We start from the raw sequence: 20,597 nt of genomic DNA, 5'->3' as shown, positions 1-20,597 counted from the left end.
GGCCATGAACACATTTAGTAACTTAGTACTTTGTCCTTAAGAGGCAATTTACTTTGACTATGTCCGATCACTGTTTACATCTAAACTGGAAAAGTGGAATTAAACAGCAGTTTTTTCTCCCCGAAGAAATAGAGTCTAAATAGACAATACCATGTTAGATTTCACTTCTGGTTCCTGTGTCAGTTGAGTTTTCGGCACTGCAACTACTTGTCGTACAAGTCTAGCTTCTTTTGTCATGGTGACTATGACCATGATTATGCAAACTAAAGTGCAAATGAGGGTCTGACCACTGGAGGGTTTGTGAGGAGATGGAAGGACAACAATGCACTAACATGGCATCACACTTTAACATGGGCTAGTTAGTTAGTGTATATATATGTGTCAGCAGTGGGGCATCAGAAATATTCAGTTATAGAGGAGGGCTTTTTCACACCACCAATGACTGTTAAACCCACCACATACAGTAGAGTCCTGACCTTGCAGAACTAGCTTAACTAAAACCAGCCCTCTGCATGGCTCCCAATTATTTTGGTCCACCGTTTGACTGGTAGAATGGGTCACGTGGTGCAACCGAGGCAGGTGAGGCTCTTTAAAAACAGCAGTTAGGGATTTGACTTACAGTAGTAAAGTGCCTTTGGAGAGCGGATAGAGCTATACAGTGACTTTGTTAGAGCTGGGTTTGTGATTTTATAGTAGTCTGTGGTTTTTCTGCAAGAAAGTGATGCAGGAAAAGAGATGGCCTCCCTCTCTGCTGCTGTGGTCGACACTAGGAGTGGGATAGTAATACTCATTGCTTTACTAAGTCGTTCACTGTTGTTATTCTGCCTGTTAATGCAATTAGACAAATCACCCAGGGAGTGGTGGTAACACTGGATGGGGATTTGTGTATTGATGTTTTTTGCCTCGCTAAAGGTTGTTGTTTCTGGATTTATTAATTTTTTGCTGCATTTAACATATGAGTGTTAGCTGTTTTGTGAAGGAGATTCATTATTAAAATAGAAACAACATACTGTTTTAATGTCCGAAAAACCTAAATGGGTTTGAATTACTGTGCAGTGCATAAATATTAAACCTCATATGAAGAATAAAACCTCCTAAAAGATTTGAATTCCTAAAAAAGTTCAACCTGGTCATAACTGCTATATTTAGTTAATGATAATGACAATGATAAATAAAAGGTATTCATCTACAGGCCAGTGAATACAAATCTCAACTTTTTGTTGCAAAGTCACTTTTATGCTTTTGGATAATATTAGTATCCTGCTTTTCCTCATTATAGTGTTTTTCCTTCCAAAATTCCTATTCCTGATTGAGTTTATCTTTCATAAAGTAACTTGTTTTCAGCTCAGTCCCTATAAAGTACACTCTATCCCACAAGTCATGGATCATACTGTCCTACCTCCATTATTAAGAACACCCTCACCTTTTCCTCTCTCCTCAGGTGCTGTCTCTCGGTGCTGATGTGCTGCCAGAGTACAAGCTCCAAGCCCCACGCATCCACAAATGGACCATCCTTCACTATAGCCCCTTCAAAGCTGTATGGGACTGGATCATCCTGCTGCTGGTCATCTACACCGCCATCTTCACACCGTACTCGGCTGCCTTCCTTCTTAACGAGGTGGAGGAAGAGCGGAGGAGAACCTGCGGCTACACCTGCAACCCGCTCAACGTGGTGGACCTGGTGGTGGATGTCATGTTCATCGTGGACATCCTCATCAACTTCAGGACCACCTACGTCAACCACAACGACGAGGTGGTCAGCCAGCCGGGACGCATTGCGCAGCACTACTTCAAGGGCTGGTTCCTCATCGACATCGTGGCTGCCATCCCCTTCGATCTGCTCATATTCCGTTCCGGGTCTGAGGAGGTGAGAAAGAAGGGGACACAGTGGATGTCAGAGGCATCACAACATCAACATAATTGCAAACTGGAAAAAAAAGTGCAGACTTTGTTTCGTGTTTTAGAGACTATAAGATGTTATAAGTGGGGTGTGGGAGATTAAGTGTCCAATGTCGCTAACATTAAGTCTACTCTCTCTCCACCAGCCTCAGACAACCACTCTTATTGGATTACTGAAAACAGCCAGACTGCTGAGGTTAGTACGAGTGGCAAGGAAGTTGGACCGCTACTCAGAATATGGAGCTGCTGTCCTTTTCCTTCTCATGTGCACCTTTGCCCTCATCGCTCATTGGCTGGCCTGTATCTGGTATGCAATCGGCAACGTGGAGCGCACAGGTTCTGCCCGCATCGGAGGCATGAAGATCGGCTGGCTGGACAACCTGGCTGACCAGATTGGTAAACAGTACAATGACAGTGATATAGCCTCGGGGCCCTCAATCAAGGACAAGTATGTTACAGCCCTGTACTTCACCTTCAGCAGCCTGACCAGTGTGGGTTTTGGGAACGTCTCACCCAACACCAACCCAGAGAAGATCTTCTCCATCTGTGTCATGCTCATTGGCTGTGAGTAGAGTGGCAGTGAGTCTGAACTCAGAGCAACATCTAGAACAAATAAAATACCTCCAATTTTGAAGCAGAATCGGTGTAAAAACCTTTTTGTGATCTGATTGGACCATCTGAATGTTAGCAATATTTAGTCTTCATATTTTTAACATTTTCATGCTACAGAAAATAAACATTCTGTGTTTTCCCCTAGATGTATATGTTTGTTATGGTGGAAAAAAAATTGACACTAAAACTTTCCATTGAAATAACGAAATAATGTAATTATTTAGGGGATCACACCTCTTAAAGACAAATGTAACCCATTGCATGTATGGGATCACACATTAACCTCTGGTGTTGTAGATTATATCTTAAAATCAGGCATTAATGCCGATCACACTTGCGTGAATGCAGGTGACTGACCGTTGCCTGCTGAGGCAATTTCGTGCTGTTGTAGTTGTTGGTTTTGCGACAGGGAAATGTATAATGAAGAGCAGATAAAGATTCTGCTGTTGTTGGGGAAGAGGAGTAGAAAAACAGGCTGTAGTAGTGCAGTGTAGTGTAGCCAATATCATACAATACCGGCTGGTGAGACACAGCCACAATCAATGTTTCCTCTATCTTGGCTCACTGAGAAAACTAAAGCCATTGACAGCCAAGTGGGGTCAACCACAAACACTTCTTTGCAATTGGTTGAGGCTGCGACTTCTCTGGTCAAAGTTTATCAAAGTTGAACTCCATGTGATGCGAAGATGCAAACAGAAAAGAAAATGCAAACAGAAAAGGGGGGAGAGAGGAGAAGGGGGAGGGGTGACATGCAGCAAAGGGCTGCGAGTCTGAATTGAACCCAGGCTGCTGCTAAGAGCTCAGCTATGGCGTCAGATTTATGTTATACTCAGTCTTACTACTATACATGGGGGCACATGCACTACCAGTTGAGCTACCAGGGTGCCTTGATGATGATAACTTTTCAATGATACACACATACCGCTCTTAAATATTGGCAGATTGATTTATCAGTTAGATTGTGTCTGAAAGACAGTCTTGGTATTTGGTGACAAAATAATGACCTGAATTTCATTCTTCAATATTGTGTTTAAATGATCTATTTTGTAAAAAAAATTTGTTTTTACAAAAGTAATATCAGCATGTTGCAAAAGGTTTCAAATACATTCATTTGTTTTAATTACCACAATTGCATGCTGTAAAATTGTACATTCATCCAATCTTGGTATCATCAATTTCTCCAACATATAGTATTTCTGTTTCACGTCTGTCCCATGCAGCTCTGATGTATGCCAGTATCTTTGGTAACGTGTCGGCCATCATTCAGAGATTGTACTCAGGCACAGCACGTTACCACACCCAGATGCTGCGGGTCAAAGAGTTCATCCGTTTCCATCAGATCCCAGGAGGCCTGAGACAAAGGCTGGAGGAGTACTTCCAACATGCCTGGTCCTACACCAATGGCATTGACATGAACGCTGTAAGTCATGTAAGACATTCATCCACACACATCCCTGCACCAGTTCACAAGAGTCAAGGGCTCCGTATTGATTTAGAAAGGCTTTTGTTGGAAAGTGGATATTTAGAAAGTTTAGATAACTGTATAATTGAGGGTATAGCTAAGTGGTAGAGCATATGACTGCAGATCAAGTGGTCCCCACTTCAAATCTGGGAGCCCCCTAAATCATCTAGTCTTTTTGTCTACTGTACATAATCCCAAACCACAACGTCTGTAATGGCCACTCAGCTAGAACACATATTGATAACATCTGACAATGCATGTTTAATTTCTACACAACATTCTGTATTTATGATCTCAATCAAACCTTTAGGCACGTAAAGTGCAAATATCTACGTATTTCTGCATTCATTACCAACATTGATACTGTAGGACTATATATGCATGCGTTGTGCTTTCTTTAAAATATCTCATTGAAAGCTCTGAAGTGGATGGTAAAAATAAATCATATACCAGGATGTGTTAGCACACTTGCTTTCCTCGGGTTGTATTTTCATATTTCCCATTGTTGTTTGTAGCATTACCTCTGATATTCTGTGTTAGACCTATATGGGTTGATCACCTTGTTTTTTGCTGCTGCAATGACCCAGTTTTCCCACATTGAGCTTTCATGTAACCTTATCAAATTAACACAAATCCAGGTTTTCTAAGTTCTGAGTTTGATTTCAGAATGAGAAATAGTTATTCTAAATATCTTTTCCATCTTCCCTTTAATGCAGTCAACTTTTTCCCCGTTACTTGAAACTGGTTTTGGGATTCATACATGCTACTGTGTTGATAGAATAACACATCGCTTGCACTGATCTCAGGTGAGTGTATAGCTCAGTGGTAGAGCATTTGACTGCTGATCAAAAGGTCACCAGTTCAGATTTGGGTGTTCTCTGCTAATTTAAACACACATGAGTGTTTCCACTGAGGCTAAAACATTAGGAGGTTGCTTTTTAGTGATGATGTGCGTCATATCGCTGCTCGGGCTGCTAACAGCACTGGAGCATGACACAGCCGGAGAGAGCAGCATTAGCGCCTGCCAATTCAATGTGAGAATAGATCATCACTTGGAGCCACTGTCCTTTGTTCCCCGCCTGAATCAATCTTGACACAATCTGCTCTCATTCTCACCCCACAATTTCTTTTTTATGCGTCTTTCAGATTAATTTTCTATTCTTAGATTACATGGTTTTAAAGATACAGGACAAAGAGATACAGGGGGAAAAGACAAAATCATGGGAAATTATTTGCATTCGATTCACCCAATGCTCTCTGTTGCCCTGCAGGTTTTAAAGGGTTTCCCTGAGTGTCTGCAGGCTGACATCTGCCTCCATTTGAACCGCAGCTTGCTGCAGAACTGCAGGGCTTTTCGAGGTGCCAACAAAGGCTGCCTGCGGGCTCTGGCCATGCGATTCAAGACAACCCACGCTCCGCCGGGTGACACTGTGGTCCACAGTGGGGACATTCTCACCGCCCTCTACTTCATTTCTAGAGGTTCTATAGAGATTCTCAGGGACGATGTGGTTGTGGCCATACTAGGTAAACTGCAAGGCACAGTGGAGTTTCTGCTTACTTTGTCTTTTTTCCAGTAAGGTTGGAAATCTGCCATTATTTTCATTATCAGTCTCTCATTTAAATAGTCAATAAATCATTTCACTGATAAAACGTCAATAATAATGACCAAAGTCGATTACAAATAACAAAACTCTAAAATGAAATCATCATCATTTTATTTTTGTTAAATGACTACAGATTTAAACAAAATTACAATGGATTTCTTTTGTCTTTTGCCACTTTTTGTATCTGTTTGTTCATCCACCTTCTCGTTTCTTTCCCACAAAGCCACCGCCACAACTCGCACTGCCCTTTACAACACACAGCACTCAAACACACACTGTGTGTTGTGTTGCCAGAGGTGTTTGGGCACAGACCCACTTCCATTCTACAGTGGCATTGATCATCAATAGGCCCAGCACTCAGATCCAGGCTGCATAGGTCATTTCTGTGTTTGAGGGAATCATTAATTTGTTTTTGAGCAGCAGTGCTGTTGAGGATCAGTGACACACTAGTGCTTTGTTTTTCATTTGTTTTGGATCAGATTCATCCATCAAAATGATCTCAGCTAACTATTTTCACTATTACTAGTAGGGGCTTGCTCACTTGGCAAAACATCTATTGATTAACTGTTACCCTTTTCCTATGCTCATATTTCCTTTTGCTGTGGTTTCTGTAGGAAAGAACGACATATTCGGTGAACCCATCAGTCTGTATGGGAGGCCAGGTAAATCCAGCGCTGACGTCAGGGCTTTGACCTACTGCGACCTTCACAAGATCCTGAGAGACGACCTGCTGGAAGTGTTGGACATGTATCCCGACTTCTCCGACATGTTCTGGAACAACTTGGAGATCACCTTCAACCTGAGAGATGTGAGTGCCACCAGAGGACAATGTTACACATTGAATCACCATCCTAATAGTGATCGCAGTCCTTCTGCATAATCAGTGATTTTGTTTTTGTCTCAAGGCCTAAGAAAACATGTTTTAACTAGTTTCATTATTTCATGTATTAAGGAATGAAGACAACTTAAAGTGTAACTTCGGTATGTTTCAACCTGGACCCTATTTTCCTATGTTTTTGTGTCTTAAGCTGCATTTGGCAGCGCCGAAACAAGCTGCAATGTAACATTAATGGGCAATTGAATACCATAAACAGCCCCAAAATCGCTACTGCCAAATCCACCAGACTCCATTTAAGTAAACAGTAATTTTATCATAAAACACTTATATAAAAGTCAACAGAAACAAAATAAAACTACCAAAAGCCGTCTTGGTTCGTCTTTCCACTGTTCCAACGATTACCACTCTGGTTTGGTTGAAATAAACCCTTAATTTTTCCGTTGACATGTGAAAAAAATGCTGGCTCTATACATGCTAAAAATTTATTTAAATTGAGTCTTGTGAGTTTGGCAATAGCGATTTCGGGGCTGTTTCATGTTAAACAAAAAGGATCTTAGCAAAAAGATCTATCTCCATAATGTTGTCAGACATGCATGTCAGTGGCAAAAACAGCACTTTTAGTGGAAGGAAATTGATGGTGCGCATTTGCGCTATAGGATTAAAATACAGAAAATTACCCTTTAAATAGTGTGGAGTTTTCATTATAAACAAACATGGTATGCATACATTTCAAACTACGATCAATGCCAAAATTAATTTCCTAGCTCATGAAACATTTGCCAAGCCTTTTTAAAAATGCCTTGAAACCTTGCTTTTTTAATCGACTCAATCTTTTTTTTTATCCTCTTTTACTGGCATATCTCCTCCATTTATGGCACTTAACTGCCTCTATGCACAGGACGCTCAGCAAAACATTGCTCTATAGCACCACAAGTGGTCACAAACTCCACAGGGAACCTTAAAGTGGTGAAATCAAAAAGATATCATCACTTGGTCATACCTGCTTCGACTATCTCTTCTCAATTTGATGTTGTATCCTTGTCTTTATATTCTAAGAAATATATCCACCGAAACTAATTAGAAAATATTTTTTTGTGATGCACCTGCCTATTGTAGGCCTATTGTTTGTGTGCTGTTGTGTTTTTCTTTTTCTTGTGGATCCCGGGCTGATTCAATGCTTCAACCATTGGTAGATTAATTATAGGGCTACATAATGATGTAAGACATAAAATCAGTGTGTATTTTTGAATTACTGAAGCTGATATGTATCAGGCAGATAGAATACACCAGCCAACCCAGGGCAGGGAGTCTGAATGTGGCTACCGCCGGACAAGGCATCGGAGAAGCTCCCTGCGTCGTCGAAACCGACCAGGTGAGTGAGGGACAAGGCTTAACACACTTCCGTATGTTTCTCTTCCTTACTAATCCCCATATTGTCTTGTCCTGGCTGTCATGTGACAATGTCTGTACAGACGGCATGGACCGTGAAGACTCTTACCCCAATCAGTCCTGTCCAATGGCAAACCACCAGGGCACAATGGCAGGATCCCTTTGGGAAGACCTCTGCAGCAGCGCTAGTATCTGTTCGCAGTCTAGTGATGAGGAGATGAAGCCTATGGGACAAAGCAATGGGGAGCTGTACCCCACCAGGGGGGACACAAGAGACTACCCCCCAGCAGCAGTCAACCTCTTGCCTCACAGTGGACCCTCAGCAGGGATGGGACCACCTGTAGACCCCGGAGGACCACAATACTCAGGTAAAGACCTACAATCTCTTCATCAGTCATGTCTTTATGGTCACCAGTATGCCTGGTTGAGCCTTAAAACCTTTTAGAGAAGGTGTACCAAGTAACTTTTCAAATCACAATTCCATCAGTGCCCTTTACAGATTTGCACTTGAGATTCTTTCTCTGCAAAATAAGCTTTACTAAACTGTAGTTTTCCAAAACACTTTTCCTACATGTCTTTCTCTACCTTGAGGGCGAAATTAGATGCCACCATGTTTTTCCAGATGTGTTAAGGACATCATTTATTTTACGAAACGACAGAAAATTGTACATACTCCTAAAATCTGGTCTTCTCTTTGAATACAGTGATGATATTTAAATTCCAGTTGATGACAGAGAGGGGTAAAATTAGAAAGAAGCAATCAACGTTGTATCTCTTTCCCTTTACCTCTTTTAGTCATAATGAGGTTCTGTTTTGTGATGAGTGGGGTAAACCTTAGAGCCAAGACAAGTCCAGAGTACTTAAATTCAAGTCAAAAGTACAAGTAATTAAAACAGTGTTTATAAACAGAAATGCAAAAATAAAACATAAAATTGAACCAACATAGAAAATGTTTCTGAAAAGTTTATATTGCTTTACAAGGCGTACCAAAGACAATATATGTGTGCATTTTCACATGTGAAAATTTTAAGTTGCTGCAACTATAAGTAATATAATAATAATGAAATATAAATAGGATTTAGACTTACAGTTTGTATTACAAAGTACTTGTTACATAGATAGACATTTGTCGATATACCTTTAAAATTCCAACCCTACCAATTCCTCACCCACACCAAGACATGGCAGCACATCACCCCAACCCTCATCCACCTTCACTGGCTCCCAATTAAAGGTGCACTATGAGTTTCTGCATGGTTTCAGCGCAATTTAATTTTTGTCTCAAATCGTAGGCATCTCTCCTTGATCCGCTAGCTGCCTGCCCCCTGAATACACTGTGAAAAAGCCCGGTCTCGGGAGACAACAGAGGGGTCGTAAACGCCAAACAAACACTAGAGGCGTAGGCTCTGCACCAAAATACAACAAGCCACGTTTGCAGCAGCTACTCAGATACAACTCACACTACTCAATCAACTCTGCTCACTGTCCCCCCTCCCTTAGTATAGCAACTGTAATTCTGTAAAGTGTCCTTGGGTTTCACGAAAGGCGCTATATAAATAAGAGTTATTATTATTATTATTATTAGTAGTAGTAGTAGTAGAAGTAAAAATTGAACTAAAACTAAAACCAAAACAATTAACATCAACAGCAAAAACAACGGGTAAAATTCAAGTTAAAATAAATTACTAATAACTGAAATGATATGAAAATTAGCAAAACTCCACCAAAATTAGAATGAAAATGGAAAATTATATGAAAATAAAAACTAGAGTACACACTGCCTGGTCCTAAACAGTCTATTTTGCTCATATATTGCATGATTTATTTGAATAACTGATTCTTCTTCTGCACAGCAGCAGCCCCCATCAACATGCCCGGCCTATATGACTACTGGCCAGACCGCAGAGCCAGCCAGTTCTCCGACAGCCAGAGACGTTTGTCCTCAGTCAGGGCCAGTTTTCACCCTCCACCCTGCGCTGAGGACAGGCCCAGTGAGCTGGAGTCCAGACTGGAGCTGCTACAGTCCCAGTTAAATAGGTGACTTGGTTTTATTTGTACACAGTAAAACAAGGGGGCATCCAGATTTGAACTGGGGACCTCTTGATCTGCAGTCAAATGCTCTACCACTGAGCTATACCCCCAGCTGCTGTTAACTCAGTTTTGGCCTTCTAAATCAGAATGTTTACTTCCACATCGTTTCTAAAAGCTCCTCTTTTCCTCTCCTGCTTTGTTTGCACATCAGTTCCCAACTGGTTGTGTGCATGGTGTAAAGGCCTTGACACACCAGGCAAAGAACTAGTGGTGACGAAGGCCGACTGTCGCCACGTCACCATTGTCTTGGCCAAAAACTTACTGTGGGTTGCACATGTATTAGAGAAAGCGAGGAGAGAGAGGTGGAGGGAAAGACAAATAAAGATAAGAAGGTGAGACTGAAAAATATAGAAATGTTCTCTGTAAAGTCAACTTTGTATGTGCTTCCTTTTACCTGCCTGTCCTCATATATGCTATGCTATGTCATGCTATACTGTCGAAAGAGCAAGAGAGAAACCTAGTGGACATTTTTGAAAAAGCAGATCAAATGACTATAAAGGGCTATGAAAAGATTATGACGGGTTCCATCCACCACCAAAACAACAACATCAGTAGAACTTTGTGTGTTCTTGTGTGTCTTTCTTTATCCTGCCAAGGCTGGAGACCCGTATGACAGCAGACATCAATGTGATCCTGCAGCTTCTCCAGAGGCAGATGGCCCCGGTGCCTCCAGCCTACAGTGCTGTGTCCCCCAGCCCTCACCCGCCTCACCCCACCACCCTATACAGCACAGCAACGCCCACAATCCACACTGTCCCTCCAATCCAGCCAGTACCTATCGACAGCACTGCCTCACTCCTAAAGGTGTTGTGCTCAGTTTACATACTTACAGTTATCACAGGTTTGCTTCTCTGTGGTCATCCATTTTCTGGATCCGTATGGGACTAACTCCAATGACATCAAGTAATTTTAACCTTTTGCACATTTTGCTGTCAATTCTTTAATTTGTAAATGAAAGAAATAGTTTTGGAACATTTGCTTGTTCTGGCTCTGTCCAAAAGGTAACACAATACACCTATCAGCCCCTCTAAAGCTCACTAATTAACATGGTATATCATGTGTTTAATCCATACAAAAACTGGGGTTATGTGCCAGAATTTTCTTAACCAGTAACATCATGTAGTGTCCGCTGGTTGCGTGTCAATTAATAAGAGTTTAGAGGGTGCTGCTGGGTGGATTTTGTTACCTTTGGACAAAGTAAGGCTAGCTGTTTTAATGCTAGTCTTAATGCTAAGATAAGTTTACCGACTGCTTGCTCTAACTACATATTTATCGTGCATTACATTAGAGTGGTATCAATCTTATCATCTAATTCGCACTAAGCATATTGTTGTTTGAACAGGAGGAGGGGTCACCACATCAAACTAGTCCTGTTCGAGTTGGGCTTAATACTTCTCTCTTTTTCCAGAGTCCAGACTCTGACTTCAACCACAAATCCAAGGACTCTCTGTCCAGCGGGATCCATCTCACTGTGGCCTCTGATGACACCATGTCCATGTCACCGGAGGCCGACCCACCACATCTGCACTCTGTGGACCTCACCCCACCTAAATTGTCAGGGGCCCTAGAGCCACTCGGACTGCTATGTGCCAGCCAGCGTTTCCCCTCCCTTCCTGAGCACCTGGAGATCTCCACAGAGATGCAGGAGGTCCAGAGGCATTTCTCTGACCCTGTCCTGCCAGGCAGCTAGAACACCAGAGTCACCAACACCACCCAAAAGCCTGGTCCTTTGGACAGGACAGCCATACGTTCCCTACTTTTCAAAACTACTACTTTTCCCCCTTTTCCCTCTATTTAAACCTCCTCTGTCCTGTTCAGATGCTGCTGTAGAGCGTGGGACGTCTTGTCTTCCACGTCACGGAGGGTTTAGAGTGCCTCCTGTTTTTTACAAACGGACTCTAGGGCGCCCCCACGGGCTGCTGTTGTTTTTTGCTCCACAGCCTACCTGAGGTCCTGTGCAATGAAGAGATTATTCTTGCCTAACAGGCTGGGGAAATTCTGAAACATGAGTTGACAATAAACACATACAAACATATACATATGTCATGCAGTCACTGGACCTGAAAGCTACACAAACTGCGTCCTAGACCAAGGCAAAGAGGTGAAATGTCAAAGACTACTAATATGTTTCACATGAGAAGAATTATCTGCATTCACTTTGTATAAGAATTGCACATTTAAACTCAAGCTTAGAAAAATGTAATAATTAATTTGGAATTGAATTTATTTTCCTAATATTAGAGATTTATCGATCACATTAAGAACGATACATCTAGTAAATGTAATAAACTATGAGTGTTTTAAGTTAGAGACTCACTTTTGTTGTTTTGGTGTATGTTGAAAAATTATAAAAGGCATGCCAGAGCTGTATGGCACAGTGTGAAGGATGATGGATTCAAGGAACAGTGTAATTTTCATCTCATATTTCATGTTCTGACATTTAGACATGAATCAACAGAATTGTTAGGCATGTCATTTGATCATGACAAGGTAATGCAACCAACGTAAACAACCAAGCAGAGCAGAAACACTTTATAGTTTCTTGTACATTTACGCGTAGCTCTTACAGTTTAGTTTGGATCATGGCTGCTTTGCTTTCTGTGTCTGTATATCTGCTCTGTTCAACTCAAACATGTGTCAACTATTTTTCATGATCTGAAAGTGCCAACATTGGAGGACTTGTTTACCCCATTCTCTAGACAGTGATACTTATAGGTAAAGGAAGAAACTGCTGTTGTTTTCCGTCAACTGAGTGACAAGTGAAGTGGATGGTAACTGTCAATCACATACAGACACAGAGATGCCGTCTGAAGGCACCATTGACTTTTTAAGAATTTATAATTCTGTATATTTCTTGAAGCACAAATTCCTGTTATTTATCTTTTTTTTTTAGATTAAAGACACACCACAGAGTTACACTGGGAGTCCGAAACGCTTTTTTATTTTCCAGATTACTCAACAAAGCACTGGCATACAAGCTGCACCACCAAATATACAGTGCAGAAGGAACATTCAGCACCATGTGGCAGTAGACATAAACTAAAGTGTACAGAGAATGTATTTAATGATGGATATGCAAAGTTAAGAATGACTTATATGCAGTGATGGAAAGTAACTTTTGAAAGTACAATTCTGAGGTATTTATTGCTAATTTATGCTACTTTATACTACATAGACGGAAATATTGTACTTCTTACAAGAATATATTTATTTTACAGTTGCTGGTTACTTTGTAGATTAAGATTTAAAAAATATATATATATACTGGGTACCTAAAAAAAGATGCATAGTTAAACAAATTAAATTAACTAACAGTAGATATACAGTGCCGCTAGGAAGTTTGTGAAACCTTTAAAATATTTCTATATTTCTCCATAAACATGACCTGAAATGCTATCAGATCTTCATTTAAGTCCTAAAACTAGATAAAGAGGACCCACTTAAACAAATATATTATACATATTTATTTACCAGGATTACCCAACATTAAATGTCTTTGTTGGGAAAAGCATGTGAAAGTGTGTTATCAGTTCATTTAAAGGGGTAATTGGAATCAGGTGTGAGTTTAGCGTTCCCTGCCCTATTAAGGAATAGAAACCTGGGTCTTACTGTAAGCATCTCTGGTCTTCGCCACAGTGGTTTGTCGAAGTGTGCCATACCACGATCAAAGGAGATTTCTGCAGAGCTCAGACAAATAGTCTCCCCAGGAGTGGTCGTCCAACAAAAATCTCTCCAAGAGCAAGGTGTGCAATACTCCAGGAAGTCACAAAGACCCTCAGGGTAACCTCTAAGGATCTACAGGCCTCTCTTGCATTGGCTACTGTCAATGTTCACAATGTCCACCGTCAGAAAAACGGTGTATGGCAGGATACCAAGAAGAACATTGCGGCCCATCTCCAGTTTACTAAAGGCCACGCGGATGAACAAGGCTTTTGGAAGAATGTTCTCTGGACGAAAATAAAACCTTTTTGATTTAATGAAAAGTGTTGTTTAGGGCTGTCTCGGGGCCGGGACGGCTTGCAATCTTTGAATCCTGGATTGTACCAGAAAATTCAACAGAACAGTGTCAGGGTATCCGTTTGTAAACTGAAGCTCAACAAAAGGTGAGTCATGCAGCAAGACAATGACACTACTGTAAACACACAAGTCAGAATTGAAGCAGTTTGTGAGGAAGAATGGGCCAAAATTCCTCCAAGCCGATATGTGGGACTGATCAAGTTATTGGTGCTCAAGAGCGTCACCCCAGGTACTGAAAGCAAAGGTTCACAGTCCTAGATCTTAAGCAGAGATACAGAAAAGGGTTCACAAACTTTATGGCAGCACTGTAACTTAAAATTACTAAAACTAAATAAACAGCCGGGTACGCTCTATGTCTTTGATAAAAATTAATAAGTCTCATTCACATATTAACTTGGTTTAAAGTCACTGGAGATACAGTTATAGACAGAGAAGAGAAGAGGGATCAAACCTTGAAATTGGCAATGGTGGATAATAACTACATACACAATTTTCAAGTAGTTGTGCTTTGCTTGAGTGATTATTTTCAGAATCAGAAAGGGCTTTATTGCCAAGTACGTTGCACATACGAGGAATTTGTCATGGTGTTGTTGGAGCATGTCACACATTCAAATATAAGAAGGATAAAAAGAATATAAACAATATAAGTATGTATTAATAACGATAAAATAAATTTAAATAAATAGTAAAATAAGTTAAACAGTAGTAAAAAGGAACGCTACAGCAGAGAAGGTACAGTGGCATGAGGAGCCAGAGGAGAAGTTTGGAGAGAGTCAGGATGGGTTCCGGGCCTTGTTAATAAGGCTAGTGGCGGAGGGGAAAAAACTGTTTATGTGGCGTGAGATTTTGGTCCTGATGGACCTCATCCTCCTGCCAGAGGGGAGTGGCTCAAAGAGCTTGTGTCCAGGGTGGGAGGGGTCAGCCACAATCTTTCCAGCACGCTTCAGAGTCCTGGTGACATACAGGTCCTGGAGCGGCGGCAGATTGCAGCCAATCACCTTCTCAGCTGACCAGCCTGCCCTTGTCCTTGGCAGTGGCAGCAGCGTACCAGATGGTGATGGAGGATGTGAGGATGGACTCAATGATGGCTGTGTAGAAGTGCACCATCATTGTCTTTGGCAGGTTGAATTTCTTCAGCTGCCGCAGGAAGTACATCCTCTGTTGTGCTTTCTTGACGAGGGAGCTGATGTTCAGCTCCCACTTGAGGTCCTGGGAGATGGTAGTTCCCAGGAAACGGAAAGACTCCACAGTGTCAATTGTGGAGCCACAGAGGGTGATGGGGGCAGGTGGGGCTGGGTTCTTTCTGAAGTCCACAACCATCTCCACTGTCTTTAGAGTGTTGAGCTCTAGGTTTTGCTTGCACCAGGTCACCAGGTGGTCAGCCTCCCACCTGTAGGCGGACTCGTCTCCATCAGAGATGAGTCCGATGAGGGAGGTGTCGTCCGCAAACTTCAGAAACTTGACGGACTGGTGACCGGAGGTGCAGCTGTTGGTGTACAGGGAGAAGAGCAGAGGAGAAAGAACGCAGCCCTGGGGCGATCCGGTGCTGATGGTCTGTGAGTCGGAGACGTGTTTCCCCAGCTTCACATGCTGCTTCCTGTCAGACAGGAAGTCAGTGATCCACCTGCAGGTGGAGTCAGGCACGCCTAGCTGGGAGAGCTTCTCCTGAAGCAGAGCCAGGATGATGGTGTTGAAGGCAGAGCTTAAGTCCACAAACAGGATCCTGGCGTAGGTTCCTGCGGAGTCCAGGTGCCGGAGGATGTAGTGGAGGGCCAAATTCACTGCATCATCTACAGACCTATTGGCTCTGTAGGCAAACTGCAGGGGGTCCAGGAGGGGGTCGGTGATGGCTTTGAGGTGTGAAAGCACAAGGCGCTCCAAGGACTTCATAACCACAGAGGTCAGGGCGACGGGTCTGAAGTCATTAAGTCCTGTGGTCCTTGGTTTCTTGGGGACAGGGATTATGGTTGAGGTCTTGAAGCAAGCTGGCACGTGACATGTCTCCAGTGAGGTGTTAAAAATGTCTGTGAACACTGGAGACAGCTGATCAGCACAGTGCTTCAAGCTGGATGGGGAGACAGCATCCGGTCCAGCAGCTTTCCTGGGATTCTGTCTCCTAAAGAGTCTGTTGACGTCCCTCTCGTGAATGGAGAGAGTCGTCACTGAGGTGGGAGGGGGGGTGGAGGTGGAGGGGACCTTTAAGGAGGGCATTGGTGGGGGGGGCACGACCCTGTTGAGGTGGGGGAGGTGATGCACAGTGGCTGTAGCTGTAGGGAGGTGTCGTGGGGGATGGTGTCAGGACTGTCCTTTTGTCTTTCAAATCGACAATAGAACTCGTTCAGGTCGTTGGCTAGGTGTTGGTCATTGAAGGAGTGTTTTTTTTTTTTTTTATGATACTTTATAATTCTCCACCTGTGAAAATATTGGTACTTTTTAGTCCACTACATTTTACAGCTATATGAATGTTACTTTTCAGGTCTCAGTCAGATTTTACATTAAAAGAAATATAATTTCATGGAATACAATGCACTGTTAAAGATTAAACCAGCAGTTCCCAACCATTGTGTGTAAAAGAGAGATTTCCCCTCAAATTACTGTATGAGGCCCTAAGAGGTATTTTTACAAGAAATGATTACATAAAAACAAATTTCCTCTCCCATTAATCATCTCATGACTACAGATTTATCTTATGACCCTTTGAAGGGGGCCTGACTGGACATGTAAACCATGTAATGCTAAGTCTATGTGAAGAAATTAAAACTAGCTTCATCTCAAGCAGTTACAACAGTAGAACGCTGTTTACGTATTGATGCATCAGTATATGTAATCTCATAACGTAATATGACAGTCACAGGGGCCAAATTTCAAGAATGAGTTTTCTCTTTTGATAATTTGAGTAAATTTAGTTGTGAATTCTTCTGTAACCTTTACTTGAGTAAGTAATTTGAAATGCAGAACTCTTACTTGTTATGGAGTACTTTTACATTGTTGTGCTAGTATTTTTACTTACTTTTTCCACCACTGGAAATTAGGTAATGATTTCAACGTGATAACCCTTGTATTATAGCAGCCAATCGGGATTAAAGGGATAGACACACACACATAACCTGTCAAACCTGGGAATTAAAACATTTGCTCAAAATTTGGTTTTAGGAAATAAATTAATTTGCCATCTTTTAAAGGATGCGTGCACTCATACACACATTCACACCACCAAAGCACTTGCTATGCAAACACAGCAGGAAAGAGGAGCTTTGGAAAACTAACAACTGTGGCAAACAATTGCATCAGTGGGGGTATAGTTCAGTGGTAGAGCATTTGACAGCAGATCAAGATGTCCCCAGTTTAAATCAGAGTGCCCCCTCTTTATACACGCTCTTTTACCTTAGGCCGTGCAAAGGGTACTGATAATTCCTGATAAGGACTGGCATAATCTCTGTAAATCAACTTCACAAAAGAAAGTTATACATCAACAAGTTTGTTCCTAGGACATAAAGGAATACAATTTATTAGCGCAAATTCAATAATAAACTTTATGAAAAAGCTACAACATGAACACTCGTCTTACCAACATCTTGAGTTGATATATTTGTCTGTACAGTTTTTGCCTTGTAATTGCATGCTACAAGGACATGACCCTTTAATTATTGAAAACAAAAAAAGAGAGAGAAAGTTCTTTCACGCTCCTGCCATTCACAACTCACTCTAAACACGAAAGAAAATGCAGCTTTCAAAGCTCAATCTTCTACAAATAGAAGAGAATACGTGGGGAGTTAAAAGGCTGAACGACATTGCTCTGGTAGGTTCTGAGTGTTGCTGTACATGGCTGCCTCACAGCGTCACCAGCCAAACCATATGATGACACCACTGAGGTGACAATACGAATCCCTCTCAGGTTATTCTACAATTTATAAAAGTTGCACAGATCTGAGCTTTGATCATTTGGAGGGAGGATACTGGACATACACCCATTTTAAAATTTATACAGGGGTAAACAAGACCATAATACACTGATCTTTGAATCACCAATAATATGGTATGAATCCACAAGAAGGCTACGACATATTGCATCAGAGAGGTCATCTTCTGCCACCTACAGTAGTTTGTATCAACCTTTAAAACTCAAACAGATGAATCACACATCTAAACCCTTCATGATAATCTCACAGCTGGCTGAAATCCCAACAAGAAGTATCAAAATCTGATTTTCATAGACAACTGCTCAAAGCTTCTGAACACTACCTTGTCAGCAAAATAAATAAGAGCTTAAACATGTTTAATAGAAGATTAGGAGAAAATGTAAACCAGGTTATTGTGGAGCAGGGTGTGTGTGATACTCCAAACGTGTTCAGAAAGTTCACTCGTGACCACATCCTTGTCTTGAAAGCAGCAGGACGAGGACTAATAATTAAATCCAAATGTGAAATAAGAAGGAGCGTCTCTTCATCTAAGTGTCTTTGGCTTTAGACACGCAGGATCTCCAGGCAGTTGTTGTAGCAGATGGCGATCCAGTCTGGCTGCGTGGAGGCCCACTGCACGTTGTTGATCTCCCCTTCAGCAGTGTAGGCCAGGATGGGATCCTCAATGGCGCGTGGCATCTGCTGGATGTCCCAGATCAGAGCCTGGTGGTCGTCGGCTGAGGAGGTAAGACACACACAGAGCCATTAAAAGAGATATTTCAGACTGAAGGAGCAGGGAAATACAGCCAAATACAGATAAAGTTAAGCCTTATGGTCCCTTTTCGATGTTGGGCTGTTTCAGATGAAAATCATCATAATCAAAAACAGTCATCTTAGATCGTACTGTGACCATCAGTGGCTGAATTTTGAGGCATTAAATGACACTGGTGAGAACATATTTACCTCAAACTCATTTTCAAAAATTGGCATTTAATGTTTTCTTACAACTGCGTCCACACACTTCTTTTCTGAGGTTTTTTGATAAATAGAAATGCCAGTGCAATGACCAAACGTTAATGTTTTGTTCCATTTTCAAAACATGAGAGCAGGGGCCTGTTTCACAAAACCAAGATAAGGGATTAAGCCGGGATTTATCAGTTATCCTGGATGATTTAAGCCTTGACTCGGTTTCACGAAAGTGGAGGCACATAAATCACCATGGAGATTTATTCTGTGCAGCTAGCCTGCTCCCGACCAGGCTAACAGCCAGGATTTATTTAATCCTGGAGCCTTTTCTGATCACCCAGCAGTGGTTTTACCCTATTGTTATCAGCCTGGATTAAAATACAACAGGTGCATATTGCTGTTCCTTTAAGTACTGTTAAGTTATTATTTAAAGTTGTGACCATTCATTTTTTTTTTAATTCTTTAACAATAAGGATCATGTTTGTTCCTCTTCCATGTGCATTGTATTTGGCATTCTTAGCACACAATGTGTGTTGTCCAATAAACTGGGACTATAATTTGGGAGGATTGTACAATTTGAAGAACATATCCTAATTGTACAATCCTCCTTAGTTATATTCTTAGTTCACTGGACCAGTAACTATCTAGTGATGGAGGCTACTGTACATTCATGTAACAACAGGGAGAGGACATCTCAATGGTTTTTGACCTTATATTTTGCTGGGGTGGGGGGGAAATAACTGATGAATATACTCTGTTCCATTCATGTTTACAGTGTGCATGGAATGTATCACTTAGTTATCTTTATAGTTAGATTTTAGAGTCACCTGTGTCTTTATTTTCTATGTCCATATATATACAAGAATGCAAGGAATATAATATGTAGAGAAGGAAATTCGTCCTCTATAAAAAATAATAAATAAAAAAAACACGAGAAAAAGCGCGGCAGATAATAGCGGACCGACTGAATGATAGTCTAAAAATATACATTTATGAACTACTGCTCTTAACTGAAACCATTCACTGAGTCACTGTCATTTGCAAAAACGAACAGTTGTACACTTTGCATTAAAAGTGAACAGTGGAAGTTAATATGACTTAGGAAATGTATATTTTAGCTCATTAAAGAGAGGGAGAAACAGAGTGAAAGAGATATTTACGCATCATATTCTGGCGTTGTAGAAAATTGATCTTCATGGTAAATTTCCTGAGTAACATTATCTTCTGCTTACTTTTAAGGCAAAGAGTACAACTGTTAATTTGTGCAAATGATTAGTAACCTAATCCTTGAATGGAATGATTATGACGGTTTCAATTCAGAGCAGTGGTCAGTTAATGTATATTTTTAGGCTACTTACGCATTCAGTCAATCTGCAATCGTCTGCCTCGCTTTCTCTCGCTGTTTCATTACAGCGGCCGTGTTTCTTTTCTTTTTATACAAATAATGTGTTTCACGTCATCATACTTCCACAAGAAGCTGCTGCTCACTCTGTATAAAGTATGTACAATGCGTTTTCTCCATTTTGGCATCAGTAAATCTGTGATCGACCTCGCGGTCTTTTGAGGAAAAGCATGCACGTGCATGAACGTGCATCTATCTGAATTACTTCAGCCTGGCTCGACCTAGTCGCTCCTCCTCAGCCTGGCTTGGCCTTCGTGAAACGCACCAAGCCAGGCTGCACAGATTAGACTAGGTCAAGCCTCGCTTTATCAGTTATCCTGGATTTATATATTCTGCTTTTGTGAAACAGGCCCCAGATGAATGAGGAGAGTTTGACGTGTTTTACCCCCCCTACTATATCTCACAATCTATAGGTGCC

At 41.4% G+C, this 20,597-nt stretch overlaps 2 protein-coding genes and 1 non-coding gene across 9 annotated transcripts in view; 1 reads left to right on the top strand and 2 right to left on the bottom strand.

The window, feature by feature from the left end:
• The window catches only part of kcnh6a (potassium voltage-gated channel, subfamily H (eag-related), member 6a), a 28,446-nt gene extending 15,633 nt beyond the window's left edge, over window positions 1-12,813 (top strand). For 2 of the 7 annotated variants that reach the window (XM_031318940.2, XM_031318944.2), the window contains exons 7-16: window positions 1,442-1,867; window positions 2,046-2,463; window positions 3,732-3,940; window positions 5,245-5,497; window positions 6,192-6,385; window positions 7,688-7,787; window positions 7,888-8,172; window positions 9,658-9,841; window positions 10,492-10,699; window positions 11,304-12,813. In XM_031318940.2, coding sequence (XP_031174800.1) covers window positions 1,442-1,867; window positions 2,046-2,463; window positions 3,732-3,940; window positions 5,245-5,497; window positions 6,192-6,385; window positions 7,688-7,787; window positions 7,888-8,172; window positions 9,658-9,841; window positions 10,492-10,699; window positions 11,304-11,585 — 2,559 coding nt within the window. In that variant the 3' untranslated portion in view covers window positions 11,586-12,813. The remainder of the gene's footprint in view (window positions 1-1,441; window positions 1,868-2,045; window positions 2,464-3,731; window positions 3,941-5,244; window positions 5,498-6,191; window positions 6,386-7,687; window positions 7,788-7,887; window positions 8,173-9,657; window positions 9,842-10,491; window positions 10,700-11,303) is intronic. The other 5 variants (XM_031318942.2, XM_031318945.2, XM_031318943.2 and 2 more) reach the window with 3 other exon arrangements.
• Window positions 9,874-9,945, bottom strand: trnac-gca. The gene has a single exon. It is a non-coding gene; the product is annotated as a tRNA-Cys (tRNA).
• A 4,576-nt stretch (window positions 12,814-17,389) lies between the features above and the next one.
• Window positions 17,390-20,597, bottom strand: part of dcaf7 (ddb1 and cul4 associated factor 7) — a 6,740-nt gene continuing 3,532 nt past the window's right edge. Inside the window, exon 8 of the mRNA XM_035996759.1 lies at window positions 17,390-18,548. Coding sequence (XP_035852652.1) covers window positions 18,376-18,548 — 173 coding nt within the window. The 3' untranslated portion in view covers window positions 17,390-18,375. The remainder of the gene's footprint in view (window positions 18,549-20,597) is intronic.

This window comes from Sander lucioperca, chromosome 21, assembly GCF_008315115.2.
Source record: "Sander lucioperca isolate FBNREF2018 chromosome 21, SLUC_FBN_1.2, whole genome shotgun sequence".
Taxonomy (NCBI): Eukaryota; Metazoa; Chordata; class Actinopteri; order Perciformes; family Percidae; genus Sander; species Sander lucioperca.
This window is presented reverse-complemented; position numbering and strand designations above follow the sequence as displayed.